At 38.8% G+C, this 23386-nt stretch overlaps 1 protein-coding gene across 1 annotated transcript in view; it reads right to left on the reverse strand.

Annotated features, from left to right (window-relative positions):
• Positions 1-11042: 11042 nt before the first annotated feature.
• SNX1 (sorting nexin 1) overlaps positions 11043-23386 on the reverse strand; it is a 58488-nt gene continuing 46144 nt past the window's right edge. Inside the window, exons 12-15 of the mRNA XM_031955410.1 lie at positions 13472-13615; positions 12600-12680; positions 12168-12239; positions 11043-11484 (exon numbers count right to left, since the gene is read on the reverse strand). Of these exons, the coding sequence (XP_031811270.1) occupies positions 11434-11484; positions 12168-12239; positions 12600-12680; positions 13472-13615 (348 nt within the window). The 3' untranslated portion in view covers positions 11043-11433. The remainder of the gene's footprint in view (positions 11485-12167; positions 12240-12599; positions 12681-13471; positions 13616-23386) is intronic.

The raw sequence follows: 23386 nt of genomic DNA on the forward strand, positions 1-23386 counted from the left end.
ACAGTGGCTCAGTGGCCACATTACTTATTCTTTTTATTTTTGGTGGGGTTTTGTTGTTGTTGTTGTTATTAGTATAATTTATTTATTTAATTATTTCATTTATTTATTTAAATTTAATTTAATTTTAAAAGTACAAAATATGAAAAGAAAAAATTTTACCCTGCATACAAGAAAACACGAGAGGATTCAATATAAAACAATAAATTTCCATGTCAAGAAACCCTATATAATAAATACTACATCGTTTTCATAGTTGTCTATCTTCTTTTCTTTGCTTCCTTTGTATGTTTTCTTTTGCCCTCTGCTGTGCACTTTTTACTGTATTTTCCCCACTCCCCCATCCCCAAAGAAGGTTGTAATTAGATGGATATTAATAGCTATGTACTCATAGGTAACATATATTTCCACATACCCACTCATACTTGTATATGTAAGATTGTATTATGCTTGTTCCCACTTGTCATGTTTCTCTCAAGATAGATAGCATCATCTTTCATACATTCAAGTCATACTGTGTTTTTCTAAATCAACCAGGCCATCATTTTTCCAAGACCACAACAATATTCCAACCCAACCACATTCTACCTGAAAGATTGTCCATAAAAGCTTTCCTCCCTTATTTTCTGCATTCCTTTTATTCTTGACTGTATGGGTTTTATTTCTTATAAGAAAAATTTAAAATAAATAAAAATTATCCATTTTATACTTCAACAATGCTTTCACCTTATAATATGAATTAAGATATGAATACTATTAAATCTATTTCCTTTACATCTTTTTTCTCCTGGTTTCTTTGAAGTTCTTTACCTTTTGTTCTTCTAATTGAACTTTGTTATTTTTTTTTTCAAACTCAAAATAATTTTTTATTAATTCAATTGGGATGATTTTATATAGTTGGGTAAAACTTTCACTTTTAAAATTATACTCTTTGCCTATCCATGAACAATAAATATTACTTTAATTGCTTAGATATAATTTTATTTGTATAAAAAGTTTTGTTTATATTTGTACTTTGATAAACATCCCATTTGCATTCCAAGGTATAAGTACTTCTTATATGTTTACCTTATTTTCCCTCTCTGTCCTTCTTACTCTTAGTTCTGTCCTTTCTTATTCCTTGGTTTACTTCTATTCTCTACCTTGCCCTTATTCCTTAACCTACCTGCTCCTCCAAGAATCCCATCCTTATCCTCTTGACTTCTTATTTCTTTTTGAATTTAGAAGATTTTTACACCTTTCTATATGTATAGGTTGTTCCCTCTTTAACTGATGCTTGATGAGAGTAAGGTTTCAACACTACTGACCTTCCCCTCTACTAGTTTCTTTTGTATTTAATTTTCTTTCTTTTGGGGCTGCTAGGTGGTACAGTGGATAGAGCACTAGCCCTGATGTCAGGTGGTCCTGAGTTCAAATCCAGCCTCAGACACTTAACATTTCCTAGCTTTGTGACCCTGGGCAAGTCACTTAAACCCTAATTGCCTCAGGGGGGAAAAATCCTTCTTTTGCCAAAATTTTTATGAGATAATTAGTTCTTTTTATCTCTTTGGACACATTTTTTTTTGCTCACCCCACCTTACTTAACTCACTCAGCCTAAGCTTTTTCTTTCAAACTACCCAATAAAAATGTTGTCATAAAGGAACTGATAATTTCATATATAAAAAAGTAAATGTGTGACTTTTGAGTCCTGTGTAATTGGTCCTTAATGTTTACCTTCATATTTCTTCTGGATGTTCTGTCAAATTTCCCCTTAAGTTCTGTTATTTTTGTCCCCAAACCCTGTCTTTTTAAAAATTCATTCAGTATCCATTTCTTTTTCATTCTGGATCATACTTAACTTTGCTGGGTAACTTACCCTTGGTCCTAACCCTGGCTCTTTGAAAAACAGTATTTGAAGATCTACATAATGCTGCTAGTCTTTTTTACTGAAGCTCCACAATATTTAAGTTTTTTTTTCCTTGTTGCTTCCAATATTTTCTCCTTCAACATGGGAGCTGTAAAATTTGGCTGATATTTATTACTGTATGTTTTCCTTTTGGGATCTCTTTCAGGTGAAGATTAGTGGATTTTTTCCTTTTTTTTTTTTTTTCAATAGTATTTTATTTTCCAAGTACATTTTTTGGGTTTTTGCTAAGGCAATTGGGGTTGTGTGATCTAGTTGTCACACAACAGGAAGTATTTAGCGTCTGAGACTGGATTTAAACTCAGGTCCTCCTGATTTCAGGGCTGGTGCTCTATCTGCTCCGCCAACTAGCTGCCCCCTCCAAGTACATTTAAAGATAGTTTTCAACATTCATTTTTTTGTTAGACTTTGTGTTCCAGATTTTTTCTCTTCTTCCCTTTCCTGTCTCCTACTCAAGAGAGCAAGCAATCTGATATGTTAAACATGTGCAATTCTTTTAAACATATTTTCATACTTATGTTGTGCAATAAAAATCAGACCAAAAAGAAAAAAAAACACAAAAATGAAAAAAAAAAAGTGAAAATACTAAGCTTTGACGCACATTCATTGTCCATAATTTTCTCTCTGGATATGAATGGCGTTTTCTATCCGGGGTCTATTCAAATTGCCTTGAATCACCGCATTGTTGAAATAAGCCAAGTCCATCATAGTTGATCACACAATCTTCTTGTTACCATGTGCAGTGTTCTCTTGGTTCTGCTCACTTCATTCAGCATCAGTTCGTGTAAGTTTTTCCAAGATTTTCTGAAATCAACCTGTTTGTCATTTCTTATAGACAATAATATCGGTAGATTTCCTCCCCCCCCCCCCCCATTTCTGTTTGACCTTGTTCTAGAACTTCAGGATATTTTTCTTGTAATATGAATTCAATATTCTTTTTTAATCATAATTTTCAGGCAGTCTATTCTTATTTCTCCTAAACCTATTCTCCAGATCAGTTTTTTTCTGATGAGATGTTTCACATTCTTTATTTTTTCCATTCTTTTTTTTTTTTTTTTTTTTTTTTTTATCATTTTTTTGTGTCTAAGAATGCCATTGACTTCCCTTTGCTCAATTCTAATTTTCAGGGAATTATTTTCTTTTTTTTTTAATTTAATAGCCTTTTATTTACAGGATATATTTACATGGGTAACTTTATAGGATTAACAATTGCCAAACCTCTTGTTCCAATTTTTCACCTCTTACCCCCCCCCCACCCCCCCCCCACCTTGCCCGGAGGACCCCTAGACCTTAAATATATTTAAATATAAATTAAATACACAAAAAGTATACATGACCAAAACATTATTTTGCTGTACAAAAAGAATCAGACTCTGAATTATTGTACAATTAGCTTGTGAAGGAAATCAAAAATGCATGTGTGCATAAATATAGGGATTGGGAATTCAATGTAATGATTTTTAGTCATCTCCCAGAGTTCTTTTTCTGGGTATAGCTAGTTCAGTTCATTACTGCTCCATTAGAAATGATTTGGTGGATCTCGTTGCTGAGGATGGCCTGGGGAATTATTTTCTTCTGTAAGTTTTCGCTTCTCTATCTCAAGTTGGTTGACTTTTTATAATTTTCTTGATTCCCACCCCACCTAATTTTTCCTTGTTGTCTCTGATTTAAAAAAAATTTCCTTCTTCTAAGAAATCTTTTTATGCTTGCTATTATTTGACATTTCTCATCAGAAAGAGGCGGCTTTTCTAGCTCAGTTATCCTCCTATGATATGAACCCTGAGTTTCTCTATCCCCATAGTAACTGTCTACGGTTGGGTTCTTTCTCCTTTGCAAGCTCTTCATTACGCTGCCAATCTCAGGTCTTTCCTACTGTTCTTTTCTGAGGTCTGTCCTGCGGCCCAACCTTGGGCTCTCCCCTCCACTGCCAGCCAGGCTGATCCGGAACTCCCAGGGGTCCCTCTGGTGGCTGCAGACTACTGTTGTGCCCTCTTCCTTGGGACTGAAACCAGGGGTTCTGCTCAGCGGCAGGTGCCCGCAGACAGCAGGGGGCAGGGGGAGGGAGACTGTCCCTCTCCTCCAAATCTCACTCCTTCTCCCTGGAGGCATCCTCACAGGAGAAGTCTCTCTGCACTGCTGTGCTTGGCCCCACTCCATCCTTGAGGTGAAGGTTTTTCTTTAAAAAATTTTTTTTTTTATTATTTTATTTGAAAAACCAGAATAAGAAAAAAAGAAAAATAGAAAAGGAATACAAAACAAAGAAAATAAAACAGAACAAAAGAGAACATTGTCATGTGTTCAGCAGAACATCAGGGAGGATTCAGTATATAACAAATTACCAGATCAAGAAAGCACATATATCGGTAGAAGAAATTATATTCATGAATGTCCATTTTTTCTTTACTTCCTTGTAAATTGGTCTTTTGTTCTCTGCTGTACCCCTCCACCCCAAGCAAGCTGTAGTTAAGACATATTTATGTATACATATGTAGATAAATACACACACACACACACACACATCTCTCCTATCCCTGATGACTTTGCTAATTCTGCTTCTTGCCTTGCTATTATTTTACCTTCTCCCTCCCAAAGATCCCTCCTTTGAGTTCTTCCCTCATCCTTTGCTTCCCATCCCCCCCCCCATTCTCCCCCCCCCTTATTCCTTATAGACTTTGGAGGGTGCTATACCCTTCATGGCATATTGGTAATATGGTAATGTTGCCTGTTAAACCCATTCCTGATGTAGGTTTTCAGAACTACAATCCCTCCTGCCCCCTCTACTGCTTCTGTGTCTATTCTTCTACTGTACTTCATTTGTATAACATAATTACTATTTTTACTTTAACTCTGCCAGTCTTTCTTTTGAGCTACCCTATTGTTTTTTGTTTTTGCTGAGGCAATGGGGGTTAAGTGACTTGCCCAGGGTCACACAGATAGTGTGTGAGGTCACATTTGAACTCAGGTCCTCCTGACTTCAGGGCTGGTGCTCTATCCACTGCACCACTGAGCTGCTCCCAAGCTGCCCTATTGTTGATGTGAATCTTAAACATATAATGTACATTTCCCATGTAAAACAAAATAAACAACTTATCCATGTTTAAACAGTTTGCATATTGAGTTCCTTGAAAATGATGTTTGATATTGGCTATTATAGTTTTCATTTTCTGTTACATTCAAGTTTGATTGATAGTTCTGAAAATCTGCAAGTCCATTGATGTCCATTTTTTTCTCATTCAATATTAAAGATGATTTTGCAGGATATATTTTTGGCCGTAGGCCTACTTGTTTTGATTGTTGATAGATATGATTCCAGAACTTGTGATCTTTTATTGTAGCTGCTAATAAGTCCTGTACAATTCTAATTGTAGCTACAGAGTTGCATTTTTTCCCCTTGTTTCTTGCAAACTTTTCTCTTTGATCTGGGGTTTTTGAAATCTGATAATAATATCTGTGTATGTTTTCCACAAAGAACTTTGTTGAGAGGGATAGATGGATTTTTTTTTTTTCTCTTTCTACTTTCCTGTCATGTTCCACCCCTCCAGGACAATTTTCTTGGATTATTTCCTGCATTATTGTATCAAGATTCTTTTTTTGGTCACAACTTTCAGGCAGTCCAGTTAATTCTTGTATTTTCTCTTCTTAATCTGTTCTCCAAATCTGTAATTTTTCTTCTAAGATGTTTCATATTCTATTTTCTTATTCTTTATCATCTGTTTTGTTATTCCCTGATAATTTCAGGGAATAGCTTCAAAGGCTTCCCTTTGCCCAATTCTACTTTTCAAATAATTATTTTCATCGTCTTTGAAACTCTATCTCCTTTTCTAGTTAACTTTTTTTTTTCATAACCTGGTTTTTCTTGGATGATTTTTATTTTATTTATTTTGGTCTTTTCAATATCTCTTATTTGATTTTTAGCCCGGCAGTTGAATTGTGTTCAGAATTTCAGTTGAGAGCCCCCATCTTCCTGAGTTGATTTTGCTTTTTGAAGTATAGCCCATAGCACCCTGTCTTCCCCCAAAGTTCTGTCTTGTTAGCCTTCTCTTTCTACATTCCCTCCCTTAACTATTTTATTCACTCCTTTGGTTTCAATTATTACCTCTATGTGAATGACTCTCAAATCTGTATCTCTAGTCTAAAACTGCATCTCTTTCTATAGGGCATCTTTACCTGGATGTCTTAAACACAACGAACTCAACATGTTTGGTACTAAGCTTCATTAACCTGTTTCTTTCTCCACCCTGACCCTTCTAATATTTGAAACCTTGGGATCTACCCCTCCTCTATATACCTCATTTTTCAATATTCAGTAAATAGGTTTTAGGTCCTATCAACTTAATCACTCAACAAACTATTATTATTGTTAGACTCCAACCACGTACCTTGCACTCTGTTGCAAGGGATACAAAAACAGAAAATAAATGGCCCTTGCCCTTGAAGAGATTCCATTTTATCAAAGGAAACATGGTGCACATGTATTTTAAAAAAAAAAAATATATATATATATATATACATAAAATATATATTATATATTATATATACATAAAACACTTTGAAATTCACAAAAAGCAAATATGAAAAATACACAAAGAAATTTGGTGGAATGGAATGCTTAGCAGCTGGAAGCATCAGGGAAGATATAATGTTTCATGTTGTATTTGAACTGCGCTTTAAATGTAAGATGGGGGGTTCTTCGAGGCAGGGGTGAGGAAATAATTTATTACAAGCATAAGGATAGTTTGTACAAATACTTATGGACTGAATAAATCCTGCATGGATTTTCTGGAGATAGAATATTGGGTTGTGAGAATGGGCCAGTCCTGCTGGATTGCATGAAAAATAGCAAAACAAAATGTTTAGAAAGATGGGCTTCAGCCAGATTCAGTTAAATGAATCCAGTCAAGTTTCCTGATATACTTAATTTGAAAGAGTTTTAGTATTAGAAATAATTACTATTAGTTATTTAAAACTCAACATGTCCAAAACTGAACTCACCCTTCTCTTCTAAGCCCTCTCCTCTTTCTAAGAACTTAGGGAGTATCATCATCATTCCAGTGATCCAGGATTACAACCTAGGGGTCATCCGTGACTTCTTACTCCATCCAATTAATTGCTTATCCCTCTCAATTCTACAAATCTAATCTCTCACACATACCTCCCTTTCTCCTGACAAAGCCCTGATTGCTCTAGGTTGTGGTTGGTCTCCCTGCCTCAAGTGTTTACACACTGTACATGGATTTTCCTTGGTCCCTCATGCTGGGGTTTTCTACCACATCTCCACCTTCTGGCTTCCCTTCTAAAATCCTACTTTTTCTGAGAAGTCTTTCCTATTTTCCTTAGTGCCTTATTTCCAACTTATGTGTTGTTCATATTGTCCAATTTATCCTGAATATATTATTTGTACAAAGGTTTTTTGTTTGTTTTGCTTTTTAGACTGATTTCCCTAAAAGTGGGGACCAACTTTTGGCTTTCTGTATGTAAAGCACCAGAACTGGCTCTCAGGTGATTAATAAATCCAAGCTGACCCCTTCGAAAGGAGTGTTTTAGGAAAATGACCCAGTCCTGAGAGTTGCAAATCTACCTGCTTGCAAGTTAATGCATTTGGGAGCCCAGTTCAGGGCAGAGTGCTGACTCGGCTTCCAGGACCCACACCTCCAGTCCTCAAAGCTGATCTATCTTGGTGATGCCCCAGGTAGCCCTACCCAGATAAGGGAGAAGATAGCACCTCCCCCACACCCAGTCCTGGAAGCAACCCTCCAGCTATATATTTAGCTCCTCTGCAATCTGTATTTGACTCTGGACCTTTCTCCACTGTATCAAGAGATCAATTGCTCTAGCACAAATGTGGATGTAAAAAGAACTCCAAACTAGGTTTTAGGAATACGATTCTAGTCTTAATTCAGCCTTTAAACCATTGTTTCAGCTTGTTAATGCCCTTTCTAAAGATCTAAAACTGATCCCCAAATGGTCTGCTCAGGGAAGGCTGGATCTTGGTCACCATGGTCTTCGTCAGTCTAGATACTGATTCTCAGTATATATTAACTTTATTTTTTAGCTGCCATTGTATTATATTGGTGATTCATATTGAATTGTGTTCTCATGTTTCTCAGACTTCAAAGTGTCCACATTTTTGTATTTATAAATTTGAATTTAGGTCTTCCAACTCCAAGAACCATTGTATTACCTAGCCTTCAAACTACATAAGGTTGCTGGCCTTTAATTAACTCCTCCATAAAAAAAGGGAGCTGTAAAAATAAACAAGGGGATTGGAGTAAATCATTTTTAAGGTCCCTTTCCCTAAATCTAATATTTTGTGAACTGATACGTTATAGGCTCAACAAAGACATAAATGTGCCTTTATTATGTCGAGCAGTGGTCATTCTAGAGCATGAAAATATGATCTTTGTTCAGTTTGGCAGCAAGACAGTCAATTTTGTTTTTTATGTGGAAGTGAATTAAAATTCGTCTGCTAAAGTCTCCTTGTCTTCCTTTTGCCATGGAAGTAACTGGGGAATTCCCAAAAGCCATGCCAAGAGAGTGCCTATCTTGGCAAATCCTATTAAGCTGGAAAGTCTTTGAACTTGGGCCTGGTGAGAGATTTTGTGAAAGCTGCTCAAGGACCAGCCTAAGTTTGAGAGGTCTTTTTATCAGTGGCACTAGGGGAACAACTTTTTTTTTTTTTTTTTTTTTTTAAAACAGATGACATGTTTCTGATATATTTGGAAACTGCTTGGGGCATGATATTTATTGGTAAAAACATAGCATAATACATGGAATTTATTAGCAACTAGCATCTAACTCATGTGCTTTTGAAAAAATATTTTTTTTTTGTTTTTACATCATTTATATTTTCTGATGAATTCTTTTCCCCTTAAGAGCTATCTTTTATAATAAAGAATAAGAAAAAACACAGCTTAGGAAAAACTAATACAATGCATCCAGAAAGTCTAATATTATTTTAGTGTTCACTATCCAGGTTCCCATCTCTGAAAAGGGGGAGGGAGGAGGCTGCTTTCTCTCCCTTCTTCCTTGAGGTTTTTTTTTATCATTCTCCTCCCTCAAGTATTATTTGAGTTTGAGTTATTCTTTCCATTAATACTGCTATAGTCCTATATAGTTTTTGGTTCTTCTTATCTCACTTTGCATCGGTCCTTGTAAGTCTTCTTGATATTCATCATATTCATTGCTTTTCACAGCACAGTAATAATCCCCAATGAGCATCTTCTTTGTTTCTACTTCTTTGGTACTATAAAAAGAACTGTACAAAAATTCTATCATCATTGACCTCCTTAGCCTTTAAAAACTGTCTACAAAGAGGGGACTGCATCAGTGAATGCCATGGGAATCATGGATCTGTCACTTATGGGGAAAAAAGTTAATTTTACTTTGAGATTTTTACAGAATCCCATGACCTACCTAGAGACATTATGGAATATCAGAAAAACAAAACTAGGACTCATTGGTTAAGCAATGAGTAAATTCAGTTAAACGAATCCTGTCAAGTTTCCTGATATACTTAATTTGAAAAAGGACATGAGCAGTTTCCTATCTGCCTCCCATTAAACAAAATATGGCAAGGAATACCATTTGGATGCAGTTACCAGATCCCTATGAAGAAATCCCCTCCAGACAATTCTGAGTTTACTACCCAGCTCCCTTGAAGGTGAACACTATGTTTGGGGAAAAAAAAAGAAAAGAAAATTAGAAAAAGGCCATCCCTCTTCCCCCTAAAACAAACAGTTCAAATTTATGATTGAGGCAATAATTACTGCCCAAGTTAACTCCTTTTCCAGCTTGATTCCATGGGCTTCATCTCTCAACAAGCCAGCAGATCTTCCCTTTAAAGGTATAGTCATCATTTGATACACATATTATGAACCTATTTTCCTGTGATAATGTACAAGCAAGTCAGACATGAAGCCTATTCCCTTTAGGGGCCAACAATTTTAAGTTCAGATAAAGAATAGAGGGAACAAGCAATAAAACACAAAACAAACATCCTAACATCCACAAAGTCTGTGTGCAGGATGGGAGGACAGAGCCCTTATTCTTTTATCTGGTTCACTCAAATCCTGGAAGGGAACTGGTGGCGGCTAAGTGAAAGGCATAATTAAACCAAAGAACTACTTAAAAAGCACTCACATGCCTAGGAACATAAAAATGTGTAACACCTGGTCCTTGCTCTGAGTTTACATGGAGATGAAAATAAACACCATGATTCTACTTGTTTCCTTTGCTTTCTAAATGTGCTTTTGCTCCCTGGGAAAGAAGTGAGAGAATGATGGAAGACAGCAGGGAGAATGAGAGTTTGCAGAGCCTAGAACAGAGACTCTGCTATGGCTGACCCAAGGCTTACCTGATATCATGGATACTCCCTATTAGTGCAACATATGTTTGGGCCGAGGTTAGAGCCCAAAGGAATCTCAGAAAGCAACTAGTCCAACTCCCACTGTAAGGAAGAAAGATCCTAATGTGTAACTTGCCCCGACTATACAACTAGTTCCGACAGAGTTGGGTGACCAGCCTGGTACAAAACATTAAGCTGGATTTTGCACTACAATTCTATTGGTCACTAACATTTAGTGTAAACTTGTTTATCAAGACCAGTTAGCAGGAGCACGTTTTGACGAGAGGGGCAGAGCCTAGGACTCCATCCAGAGAGAGCAAGATGGGTGGGAAACAGGCTTCGATGTGTGGGCCAGATGAATCCTGGCTAGTTGGAAAAAAAGAAGGTATAAAAAATGGTTGGATTCCCAGGATCCCTGCTTTTAGCCATTCTTACAGGGGTGCACAATAGGGGAATAAAGCTCACACAAATGCTCTGGAGGAAAGTTATGGAGGGAGCAACAAAAACCTAGATTAGCCTCTTCCTGCTGATAGAAATGACTCTGACTTCATAAGGATGGGGAACTGGCTTGGGAGAAAAACTGAATGCGGGCAACTTTACCTTGGTCTCAGTGTCCGAGTCGGGACTTGTGTTACGGTCCTCTCAACTCCCTCCATTCTCTCATCTTTAGTAAGGAAGGATTATTAAAATTCTTCTTTCCCAACCAGGCTGATACCCACCCACACTTCACAGTACAGTTCTTGAAAATGGTTACCCTAGCCCAAAGCACGAAGCACCACAAAGAGGAATCCACAGGACCAGATTTTTAAATATTTTATTACATAATCTTTTCATGGCACCATCAGGAGTAACAGAAAACGTTATTCCCAGTTTCTAAACCACATCCTGAAAAATATACATTTTATTTATATATTTATATTAATGATACCCCACCCCACAATACCACCACCTAACTGTAGATCTTTTGCTTAAAGCAGGAAACTATTCTCTTCAGTAAGAAAATATATATGGAAGCTAAATGAAAAATACAGTTAGAAGAATTACTGGAGCAGCTTGGTCCTGGGAAGGGGTAAAGGAGTTAAGTCTCTAGGCTCAGCAGGATGTGCAACTGGGATCCATTAAAGGTGGAGAGGTATAATGTATAAAAAGGCAGCGTAAATTCAGGTGGGCTCTGGCTTTCTTGGTCCATTAGGAGATGGCCTTCGCCTCAGGGAGAAAGGCTTCCCAGTATTTCACCAGCTGCAAAGAAGCCAGGGGAGGGGAGAGTGAACAAGCACCCCAGCAGAGCTGCCTCCCAAGCACCTCCCAAGCAGGAAGGAGGATGACCACTGGAACCCGAGAGCTTCCCTTCTACCTGCAGTCTCTTAGTGACTCGTTCACTAAGAAAGGAGGCACAGCGAAAGGAAGGGTGCAGAGAACAAGCTGGCCTGACCCCTGTCCCAGACACCAATGCCCCGGCGGTCCCCACGCCCGGGAAGGAGCCTGCTTTCCGGAGGGCTCAGTCCCAATGCCAGCCTGCCATCAGGCTCCCGAGCACCCAGTCTGGTCTTGGGACCCTTCTCCCTGCCTAAGGCAGGGCCATCTGAGAGCCTGTGTGTGATACTGGGCAATACGGATCAGAGAGCGGTTGGAATCAAGGAGCCATTCGGCACAAATCTGACTAGAAATCTGTTCTCATGAGGAAACGTCCAAGAATGAACACCTACAGTGCAAGGGGCTAAGGGTGGTACAAGAAAGAACTTGGTAACTGGGGGCCTCCTGCCTAGTAAAGGTGTGAGGCTGACAACACACCCTTTGTAGCTCCCCTCTCCAGGGTCTGTGACAAAACCTGCCCCTTGGGAAGGTCCTGGGAAGAGTCAAACTAAGCTCTGAAAGGAAGGAAGCAAAAGAACACAAGGCATGAGACACGAACATTCACCCACCTGCTGCTGGGAAAAGAGAAGGGCTTCAAGGTACTTGATCACATGGTTTCTGAAGTCCTTGGATTTTTCTTTCTGTATGAAACAAGACACTGCCCTGAGGCTCCAGAAGTTCCTCCTCTCCACATGGGAGAGGCTTCCAGAGACCCCAGCTTAGAAAACAGAACCAGAATGTGGGTCAGTCCCATGGTCAGCATGGGGGCTCCTGCGCTAAGTCCTCTGAGGACAGGAGAGCAGCAGGAGGGGGAGGATGATGCTCTTGGGAGCTCCTGAGGAGTCTGGCAAAGAACCCCCTCATCATAGCCCTCAGAGTCCCCAAGCTCCTTGCACTAGGTTCTAAGGAGGCAAAAGAGGAACATCAGAGAGAAACAAATCAGAGGGCATCAAACCAAACCAGAGAGCAGAAGCGAGAGAGAACACGGAGTCACATCATACCTCAAACCTTATCACTTCTTTGCGCACCACAGTTGAAATTCGTTCAAAGTCTCTTTCATACTGAGTCACACGAGACTCCCACTGGGCAGAAAAAGGGGAAAAAGTTCCTCTCAGTGTGAGCTGGCCGTCCCTCCCGCCTCCTTTCTCCCTCCCACGTCACTGTGCATCAGCAAGGATGCAAGGAAGTATCTGGCATGGAGTGCACCAAGTGGCGCTGCCGGCCCGTCCCCTTTGCCAATGCTTGACTATGGGGCACGACACGGGGCCGTTCAGATCCCACTTATAAAACCAGTCCCAGAGAATACGGGCCAAAGTGTCAGGAGATAAATCTACCCGGGGCGGAAATAACTCCAGTAGGGCCTAGGGAAGGGACTTCTTACAAGAGGTGGTCCTGTCATTACTACAGAGCCAGACACAGGCTGAAAGAAGATCCAGAAAACAACACAATCATCTTGAGCTGGCAAGCTGTCATTTTGAGAGACACGCCTTGAACGGTTAGGTCCTTACTTCTCTACCTTGAGCCTGCTTCGGGATAACAATGGAGGAGGTTTGCTACAGACTGGGTGGTGGTGGCTGGCTGTGACCCCATTGGCAAACGCACCGGCCTGGTTTCTCGTTCCCTCCGCCAGCTCACTTTACAGATGAGATAGTCGAGGCAGGCAGGGCCAGGTGACTTGCCCGGGGTCACAGAACAAGTGGCAAAACTGGCCAACAACACTTCCTGTGAGAAGCTCGGAGAGCCCCGACAGGAAACACTAACTCAAAAAGCGGGCACTTCCAGCAGCCCTCAGCGGCCCCCATGTTAAAGCCACGATGAGACCCCTTTGGCCCAAGCTGCAGGAATGGAGGACTCCCCTCTCCCCAGAACTCACTTCTGCAATCTCGTCTTTGGCTTGCTGCAGCTTGTCAGGTTTGTTGGCCCACAGCAGCCGGGCCTCGGTTTCCCGTTTCTTCTGCAGCATGGTCTGGGCATCCTGCCAGCGCTGCCAGGTCTTCATTCGGTGGTCGAAGGCGCCCTACCAACAACAGCGGAAACCAAACGCTGGCCGTGATCCGCAGTCCTGGGGCGGGGCGCGCCGGCCCACAGGACACCCCAAGTATCCCAGGGCTCTAACCAAGTAACCAGGCTGTCTCAAAACACAGAGCCCTCCCTCCTAATTAGCTCATAGAGCTTAATATCAAAATATTCAGGATTTTTATTCTGAATTCTACAAGTAGGTTTTTTTTTTAAAGTTAATGAAGTGCTATGATAGGTATCAATAATATATCCAGTGGTCATTTCTGTCTGAAACTAGCAATTTCCGATTAGGGTACCATAGATACCACAAATGAAACACATCTGAAACGGAACTATATTTCTGTTGAGGGCAACACCATATTTTCAGTTATTCAAGTTCCCAACTTCAGAGTAATCCCTCAACTTTTCATTGTCCTTCACCCACCATGTCCAGTGATTGATCCAATGTCCTGTTGCCTGTATCACTATACGCCTCCTTTCTCTGTACACACAGCTATCATCCCTAGTTCAAACTGATAATAAAATAATAAAACATTTGCAATAGGAGAAAAGTTTGTGACCAAATATTAGAATGATGTGCTGGTTAATGTTTAAAAATCTACAGATCTACACGCGGTATGCACAACATACTTTTAAATTTAATCTGCATCATCATTTTCTCTACCACTTATGTCTAGACAGCACACAAAACTGCATCAAACCCTTATTTGTAACATTTGTTGACTGCAGTATAAACGCTCACAATAAAAATTTAATAATCAGTTCCTGCTAGCCAGTTTAGAAAAGATAAAATGGAAAGTTTTGACTAAATATAATTGAATGGGTTTTACCCAAATAAATCCATTGAACACTAAGATTAAAAGAACAATTAGCTGGGAACAAAATCTTTGAGTCAAGTCTCTCTGATAAAGATCTCCTTTCCCAAGATAAGGAAGTGACTTAATTTATAAGACTCATTTCCTAATAAATAAAAGGTATAAAGATATGAATTGGCAGTTCAAGGGTAGAAACCCAGGCTACCTATATCCATATGAAAAAATACTCCAAATCACTTAATTAGGAAAATTCAAATTAAAGCAATTCTGAAATTTCTCCCCACCCATTAAAGTATCAAAGATGACTAAAAAATGGGAAATGTTAAATACTGAAAGGACTGGGAAAACAGGCACACTGAGGCATTATTGAGGGCCACAACCATTCTGGAAAGCAATTTGGAATTATAAATAAAAGTGACTAAATAGTGTATGCCTTTTGACCCAACTATATAATTAGTAGGCTTATATTTAAAAGAGATTAAAAAAAAAAAAAAACAGAGGAAAAGCTCAAATATATAACAGGATGTCTACCAACTGAAGAATGGCTAAGAAATGAGGAGACAGATGATTTCCAAAAGACATGGAATTCTATAATCCTGTGAGGGGGAAAATGCTCTAAGTCACTACTGATTAGAGAAATGCAAATTAAAATAACTGAGATACCACCTCATATCTATCAGATTGGCTTATATGACAAAAAAGGAAAATGTTAGATATGGGAAAGACTAATGCATTGGTGGTAAAACTGTGAACTGATCCAACCATTCCAAAAAGCCATTTGGAATTATGCATAAAAGATTATAAAACTGTGCACACCCTTTGATTCAGTAAAACCCTACTAAGTCTGAATCCGAAAGACATCAAAAACGGTGAAAAGGACTTATTTTAAAATCAAAAGGATGCCTATTAATTGGGGAAAGGCTGAAAATATTATCACACTGTAAGAAATGACAATCAGGATTATTTCAGAAAAACCTAGAAAGACTTAGATGAACAGTGAAGTGAACAGAACCAGGAGAACACTGTGAACAAGAACTAGCAATACTATTCAGTCAAAAATTGTGAATGATTTCGATATCCTCAGCCACAAAAATCTGTCAAGACAGACTGAAGCATGTTATTTTTCATTTTCTTTCTTTTTTTTCTTTTGTTCAAGCATTCTTTACAAAATGGCTAACATATAAACGTTTCACATAACTAAACATGTATATCTGATTACTTATCTCAGGGAGAAGGAAGAGAAAGGAGGAACAGATTTGGAATTCGAAACTTGATTTTCATAGGTTAATGAAGAATTAAGGAAAACCATGAGAACAATAATAACCCCACAAAAACAATAATTCAAAAACAGAAAAAATTATGATTGATGCAATGACCCTTCATAGTTCCAACTGGTTCATGCTCTCCAAGAGAAAGAATGGATTTAAGATACAGGAGGAAAAAAGACACACACACACAGAGCAAATGAGGGAATTTTGTTTTCCTTAGCTATGCATGTTTGTAACAAGTAACTTTCTTTTTACCTTTCCAAATGGATTTCACAATTCCCTTCTTTTGTGTGCTCTCCTTCTGTTCCATGTGTAAGACATTTCATCAGCCCTCTTAACATAGTACAGGCTGTCTTTCCTCCCTCTTTGCTTTTTAGAGTCTATAAAGCTCTCCTAGGCTTGGTTTAAATGTCACTTCCAAAAAGGAACTTTTTCTTGTTAAGTAAGGGCTTTTCCTCCCATCCCCTTGCCACATCATTTAGCATCGCTATTTTCTCCTGATTTCTGGGTACCTTTCCTTCTAGCATAGGGACAGTTTCACTATTCTTTGTGCTCCCAGGGGCCTAGAATGTTTCTGAGAGTAAGAGAGCTCCTTGGTGAAGAAACAAGGCTAACTGACAATACTACAGCTGTTCTGTAAGATAACTTAGAGTTTCCTGGGCACAGAAAAAGGATGCAATTTGCACAATTATTGCAGAGTCAGTGGGTGTCCAAGGCAGAACTCAAACTCCAGCCATCTGGACTCACCATACTGGCCCACAGCCTCCTGCCTGGCAGCCAGTAGGTACTTTATAACTGTTTGCTGAATGCAATGACCTCATCCTCCCCACGTTTGTATGTGGTCAGTAGTGTAATGAGGGTCTCCACCTCAGCATTTCCTTAGTTCTGGGAATGGCCCCCTTGCAGAACTTGCTGTCCTCTCACCATCCATCTAAGGGGAATGCTACCTCACCTTCGGGTCCTGGACAAGCTCTCTTGACATGGTCCACAATGCTTCCCCCCAGCCATGTGTAACTAACCCACCCTCTTTTGTGCTCATACATTCTGTCGGTAACATCTTTATATGATTTCACTTCCATAATTCCTTGTTATTAGAGTGTTATGGCCCATTCATATCCACTACAGGATTCATCCTTTTGGGTAATTCTTAATTCAATTTTCAAACTGTAGCATTCTAGACTCACAACTCTGCAATATCAGTGGAAGACACTGACAACAAAAAATCGATCAGTTTTTCTGTGAGAAGTTTGGAGTCACTAAAAAATCTTACTGATTTCCCAAAAGCAATCTAGCCCTTTCTTCTTTTGTATAAGATGCTAAATCATCTTTTGCAATTTCAGTCCAAGCAAGGCACAAATCCTGACAGCCACAGGTTGTCCAGCCTAACAATTTTATCACGATATGGACAACTGGCACTCTTCAGCCAGTTGTTTTTTCCTATGTGAAGAGAGACCAAACTCCTGGGTGAATACAGCCTCTCTTTCAGACGTTCCAGGGCACCACAGCATTGGTAAAAAGGAGCAGCTGCGGGCCCTCACCAGTCACGAGCAGTCCTTTTACACTTCATGCTCTATGCTGTATCTCCTTATCACTGACAGTACCTTCTGAAGAGTGTATTTTTCCCTGGTTAATAACTCATAGCATTAATGATCAGAGAGAGGGACAATGAATAAAGTTTCTTCTCCATGCTTATTCTGTGGAAAAGGGCAGAAAACAAACAACCAAACAGGAAACAACCTCTACCATGTACAGCTTGTTGGTTTTCTTGGGTATATATTTCAAACCTTAACCCCAATACCACCATGGCAAAAAACTCTAAGACACCTGCGTGCTACCTTCTTGGAACAACCTTTAAGACATGTGCTGAGACAGACAGGAAAAGAGAGAAAGAATAATAGATTTAGCATTAGACGGGATCTTGGGGGCCATCAAGACTAACTCCTCCATTTTATAAATTATGAAACTGAGGCACAAAATTAAATGACTTCCCTGGGAAGGGAAAGATTTTTGACACAGATATGAGGTAAATGGGTACAGGCATATGGCTGTAGCAAAAGGTAGCAAAAGAGAAGATGGAAAATATATGAAGAGAAGTAGTTAAGGTTGGAAAGATAGGCTGCAACCAGACTGTAGAAGAAACCAAGGAGCAGAGTACAGGGTTGTTTATATTTTAGAAATCCAATAAATGATTCCTAGAGGGGTTCAAGGAAGGTAAGGAACTAAGGGTTTCTGAATTGGGGGGCAGGGGGGAGGGGTGTTGTTAAAAGACCAAATTGGTGTTGCAGGAATATTATTTATACAGCAGTATTTAAAGTGTGTTTGGGAGAAAGATTAGATACTAGATTATTCCAGTTGTCCAGGAAAAGTGTGATAAAAGCCTGAACTAGAATTGAATCAAAATTTGATAGGATTTGGCAACTGATGCTTGTCTTGTCTCTGATGTTTTGAAGCCTAGCTAGAAGACTAGTAGTAGTTTTAACTAAAGTAGGAAAATTAAAAGGGTAGGTTTCTAAATAAAGACTTTACCCCCTTCTCCCCCACTTTCTATTTATTCAAAGTAGTTTTTCAAAATTTATTTAATATTTTCCCCAGTTACATTTAAAATCATCTTAAACATTTGTTTTAAAAACAAAATGCATAAAATACTTATACTACCAAGGCACATTACAAAACACTTTAAAATAATATATTATTGGAGGGGCTGTGAATTATTTCAATTATTCTGGAAAGTAATTTGGAACTATGAACGAAAAGCCCACCCTTGTGGCACATAAATATCCTAAAGAGATCAAAGAATTCCTATATGCTAAAATATTCTTTGCAATTCTTTTTTTGTAATGACAAAAAACTAGAAACTAAGGGGGTAATCATCAATTGAAGAATGGTAACTTAATCCTGTTATTCCATAAGAAATGACCAAAGAGATGGGTTCAAAGAAACCTGGAAACTTGTTTGAATTGATGCAGAGTGAAGTAAACCAGGAAAATGACAACATTGTAAAGACAAACAGCTTTGCAAAACTTGAGATTCCTGATCAATACAATTATTACCCATGAGTCCAGAAGATTGATGCCAAAGTATAACACCTTCTAACAAAGAGGTAAAAGACTTGGGCTATAGAATGAGGCACATGTTTTTAAAACATATGGAATTTGTTTTAGTTGGTAATGCATATTTGTTAAAAAGGCTTTTCCCAACTACCAGAAAAAAGAGGTAGAAAAGAGAGAATACAGTTGTTAATTGAAAAAAAAAAGTATAAGAATTAAGAATGAGTGAAGTAACTGAACAGATATCCATCATTCATGACTGAGCTGAGACAACAACATACCACCTAAATTAAGTTTTACTATTTAATGCTATACCAAACTACCAGAGGGAACACAACAAAATAATAAAATTCGATTGATAAAAACCTAAGGTTTAGAATCTCAAGGGAAATGTTGAAAAAGGTAAGAATAATTTTACCAGACTTCAAATTACATTATAAACAGTAATATTAAAACTATTTAGAAATAGTTAAGAAAGATAACAAATCAGTGAAATACATTAGATAAGGAAAAATTGGAAATAAATTGAACTCGGGAAAACTCAGTGTTTGATAAAACAAGAAAAGAAAAATTATTGGAAATTAAACTAATAAAAAATTAGTCAGACCAATCAATACCTTATATTATATAATATATATAATATATTCCAATTGGATACATGAACTGAAATACTAAGGGATACATCAAAAAGTTAAGTAGAAGAGAAAACTATTAAGTGCTTTCCGCAGCTGTGGCTAAGGAGAACAGATTTAACCCCCCCCCCCCCCCCCCCCCCCCCATTTATTTTATTTAAAGAAACAGACTTAATACTTCCTAGCTGTGTGACTCTGGGCAAATCACTTAATGTGAAGACTGAGTTAGCACCCTGAATACCTTAGAATCAGCCAGAGTCAGGATAAGCAAAAGTCCTTGGTCTTTTGGGGTAGAAGTGAATTGGAATGGACACAGGATCTCCAAAACCTTCCTTTTCCACCTCTAACGTTAAAGTGACTCTGGCTTGTCTTACTCTACCCCCTAATCCCTCCCACAATTCTCTGTATACACCAAAAGATTGAACCAGCACAGAATAGTGGGAAGAGCCATTTTCCAAGCATATGCTTATAGAGTATGGTCCAATCAGTAATTAGCTTTAAGTGCTCGGCTGTCTGACCTCAGTGCATCAACTCATAGTTTCAGTCCTTTACAACTTAACCCCAATTGCTTCAGCAAAAAAATCAAAACAAAACAGAAAAAGAATACTAAACAAAATAAAATAAAACGAGAATATTGTCATGTGCCCAGCAGAATATCACAAATATCAGTTCAAGAAAAAAAAAATATATATATATACTAGAAATTATATTTATGAATGTCCATCTCCTTCTTCCCTCCCCCCCCCCCTTTTCCTTCCCCTTCATACTCAAGGAAGATAAGAAGAGGGTCAAATCCTGGTGATCCTTGATGAATTCATTAGACCCAGATGAACTGTATCCTTTAGTATGGAAAGAGATGAAAGATGAATGCAATGGTCCCCAAGAACCACTATGGCTTAATCAAGAACGGGTCATGCCAGAATAATCTCCTTTTTTATAAGAGGATTATAAAGGAAGATAAGGAAAATGACAAAGACATAGTTTAACTATATTTCAGCAAAACAATTGACAAAAGGCTCACACTGTTCCTGATGGAGAGATAAGGACTATACACTAATACAATTAGATGCATCTGGAACTGAGTGAATTTAGTGTTAACTAACATTTTCTATCAGCGACTTGGATAAAGGCATATTCATGCAGATGTGCAGATGACAAAACTGGAAAGTATAGCTAATTATCAATATGACTGCCTTGAGATCTAAAAAGATCTTGACAAGTTAGATCTATATGTAAGTTAATAAAATTTAATAGTGGTCAGTGTAGTCTTATACCCATGTTAAAAAAAGTTAATTTTAAAAATAAGACATGGAGGGAATCATTAGATAGTAGGTTTGAGAAAGCTCTAGGGGATTTCAGTGAATCCCAAACTCCTATGAAAGTTATGTGATATATGGCAGCCCAAAAAGTGAATGTAAAATCTTGGGCTCCATTAAGAGTTGTAGCTTTCAGGAATAAAGAGGTCACTGTCTTTTTGTAGACCCCCCGCCCCAAGACTAATCTGGATTATATTTAGTTGTGGGTCCCACCATTAAAAGACATTGCTAAACTAAAGTATCCAAAGAAGAGCAACCAAAACAGTGTTACGGGGGTAGTGGAAAGCACTGGGGCTGCTTAGCTTGAATAAGAAAAACCTAAGAGGGGAAGGGCTAAAACTAGTCTTCAAATAGCTGAAGAGCTCTGGTATTAAGACAGATGGGACTTCTTTTTGATGGAACCGGAAGCACCAGGTGGAAGTTGCAAAGGGTCTTGTTTGGGTATAATATAAAGAAAACTTCCTAGTGATCAGAGCTATTCAAAAGGGATGTCTTGCCTGGCACAAAGTGACTACTTAATATAATGCCTGCTGAGGTTCCTTCCATCTCAGAGTCTGGGACATGATCTGGAGATGATACTTGAAGCCCAGGCAAGAATATTACAAAGGGGAGAAAATGCAGAGAAAGGAGAAAGGGTAAAGAATTTACCCTTTGGGAACTACAGAGATTTACAGTTCAAGAAGAAACAGCAAGGTTGACTGAGGAACCATCTAGTTCTACAGCAGGGATGTCAATCTCAGACAGAAACAAATCCCATGGCCACATCTTGCCTAAGAAAACTACAAGTTAATATTATCTGTGTTGTGTTGTATTTTTATTTATTTGATTTAACATTTCCCAATTACATTTTAATCTGGTGCAGGCTGCACTGGGGACTTTCTGGCAGTGGGTTGAATACAATGGTTCTAAAATATGTTTACCCAGTGTTTTTTCCTGATATCCAATCTCATAATCAAGGTTCAGTGGTCCTAGGGCTCTAAAAAACATGTACAAAAGATATCATCGTTATAAGCAACCCCCCCCCCCCACTTTTAAATTTTTTAGACTTCAAACAGCTGCAAGAGATCTCAAGAAGCAGAAATTGGCCTTTTTTTGTACCTTACAGGAAAAGATCTTCCCTTAATTAATGACAGTCCAAGTCTCTAAGAGAGTTCTCCCTTATTTCCCAATGCAGAAGTTTGGAGGATACCTTCCTGGCCTCCTTACTTTGACTTCATCTGGCTCCTGAGGAGGAGATAGGAGGAGAACAGAGTCTGCTTTGGTTCCCCCCTTCCCAAATAACCTTACAACTCACCTACATATTTGTTCACATTACTAAGTAAAACAGGAAAAGGCAAATCTTTGGGGATAACTTTATATCCTACCTCATTATAATCAAATAACAAGTATTTATTAAACAGTCACATCCTAAGCAGCATTCTCAGTCATGGAGATGTGAAGATAAAAAAAAAAGAAACAGTGCTTGCATTAAAGGAAGGGAAGAGCATTCTTACACAACTACAGACTGTCGCACACAAAATAAGGTACTTGGGAGAGAACTAGAAGTTTGGGGGAGGACAATATATAATTGCATATAAAAGGCTGAATATGAACTGGGCTTCCGGGACACAGGGGAGACTAGGACTGCACTCTAGGCACAGGAGGCAACCTGAACAAAGGCACAGATACACAAGACAGATGCTCATGTGAGAAGCAGCAAGATAGCTACTATGGAGGGACCACAGAATGTGCCAAGGAGGAACACAGTGTAATGACCCTGGGTAGACTGAAAATTAATAAACCATTTCACTGGAGATTATTTTACCAATCATAGCTAGGGCCTAATCCACTTTGTTTTAGATGCTGTTATTCTAGGCTCAGAAAAGAAGAAGAAGAAACTGCTCTCATTTTCCCAACATTAACCAACATTGAATGGTAACAGAGCTGGAATCAGAACAGTCTTCCAGGAGAATATCTGCCTAGGAGCAGCAGCAATGTTTTCATGGGACAGCTAGTGCTACAGCCCCAGAAACTGTGCTATACTTTGGGAACTATGGATGAGTCTCCTTGGCCACACCACCAATAAATAAGACTTCCCGGGTGTAATAGAGCCCAGAAAATGAGTACATAAGAGTACACAGAATGTGTACTCTTGAGGAGCTCTGCCCAGAAACAGTTCCATTTTCAGATAGCTCCAGGATCAGGACACAGATAGTTCTAGGAATTCCACTGGAAGTTAGTTTTAAGCCCCCTAGTTTTTAATAATACTAGTTAGTGGCCAAAAAAAAAAAGGAATAAAATTTCATGGGGGAAGAGAATGAGCACAACTTTAATAAAACAGCTTCACTGTTCTGAACAAAATGTAAACTGGTATCTGTCATTGTCAGCCATGGCTTCCTTAGTGACTGTATCTGTTGAGGCTTCCATGCATAATGTGCCCCTGGCCAGGGGGGAGATAGAGGCCTGTTCCAAATCAGGGGTTCACTTCCTTTGACACTGGGCCTAGGCAGCAAATAACTCTAAGGCTGCTTTTATGGGATGGACAGGAATGGAAACTTAATTCAAAATAAGTACTTGCTTTTCCATTTGGAGACACTCTCAACCACTTCTTTGTTACCTGGTTATGAGTTTGTACCTGACATAGGCCAGGAGCGGGGCGTGCATTTGAGGGTGGGCACAGCTATTGCCGTGGCAGCAGCACCCCTCACCAGG

Source organism: Sarcophilus harrisii, chromosome 2 (genome assembly GCF_902635505.1).
Source record: "Sarcophilus harrisii chromosome 2, mSarHar1.11, whole genome shotgun sequence".
NCBI classification, from domain to species: Eukaryota; Metazoa; Chordata; class Mammalia; order Dasyuromorphia; family Dasyuridae; genus Sarcophilus; species Sarcophilus harrisii.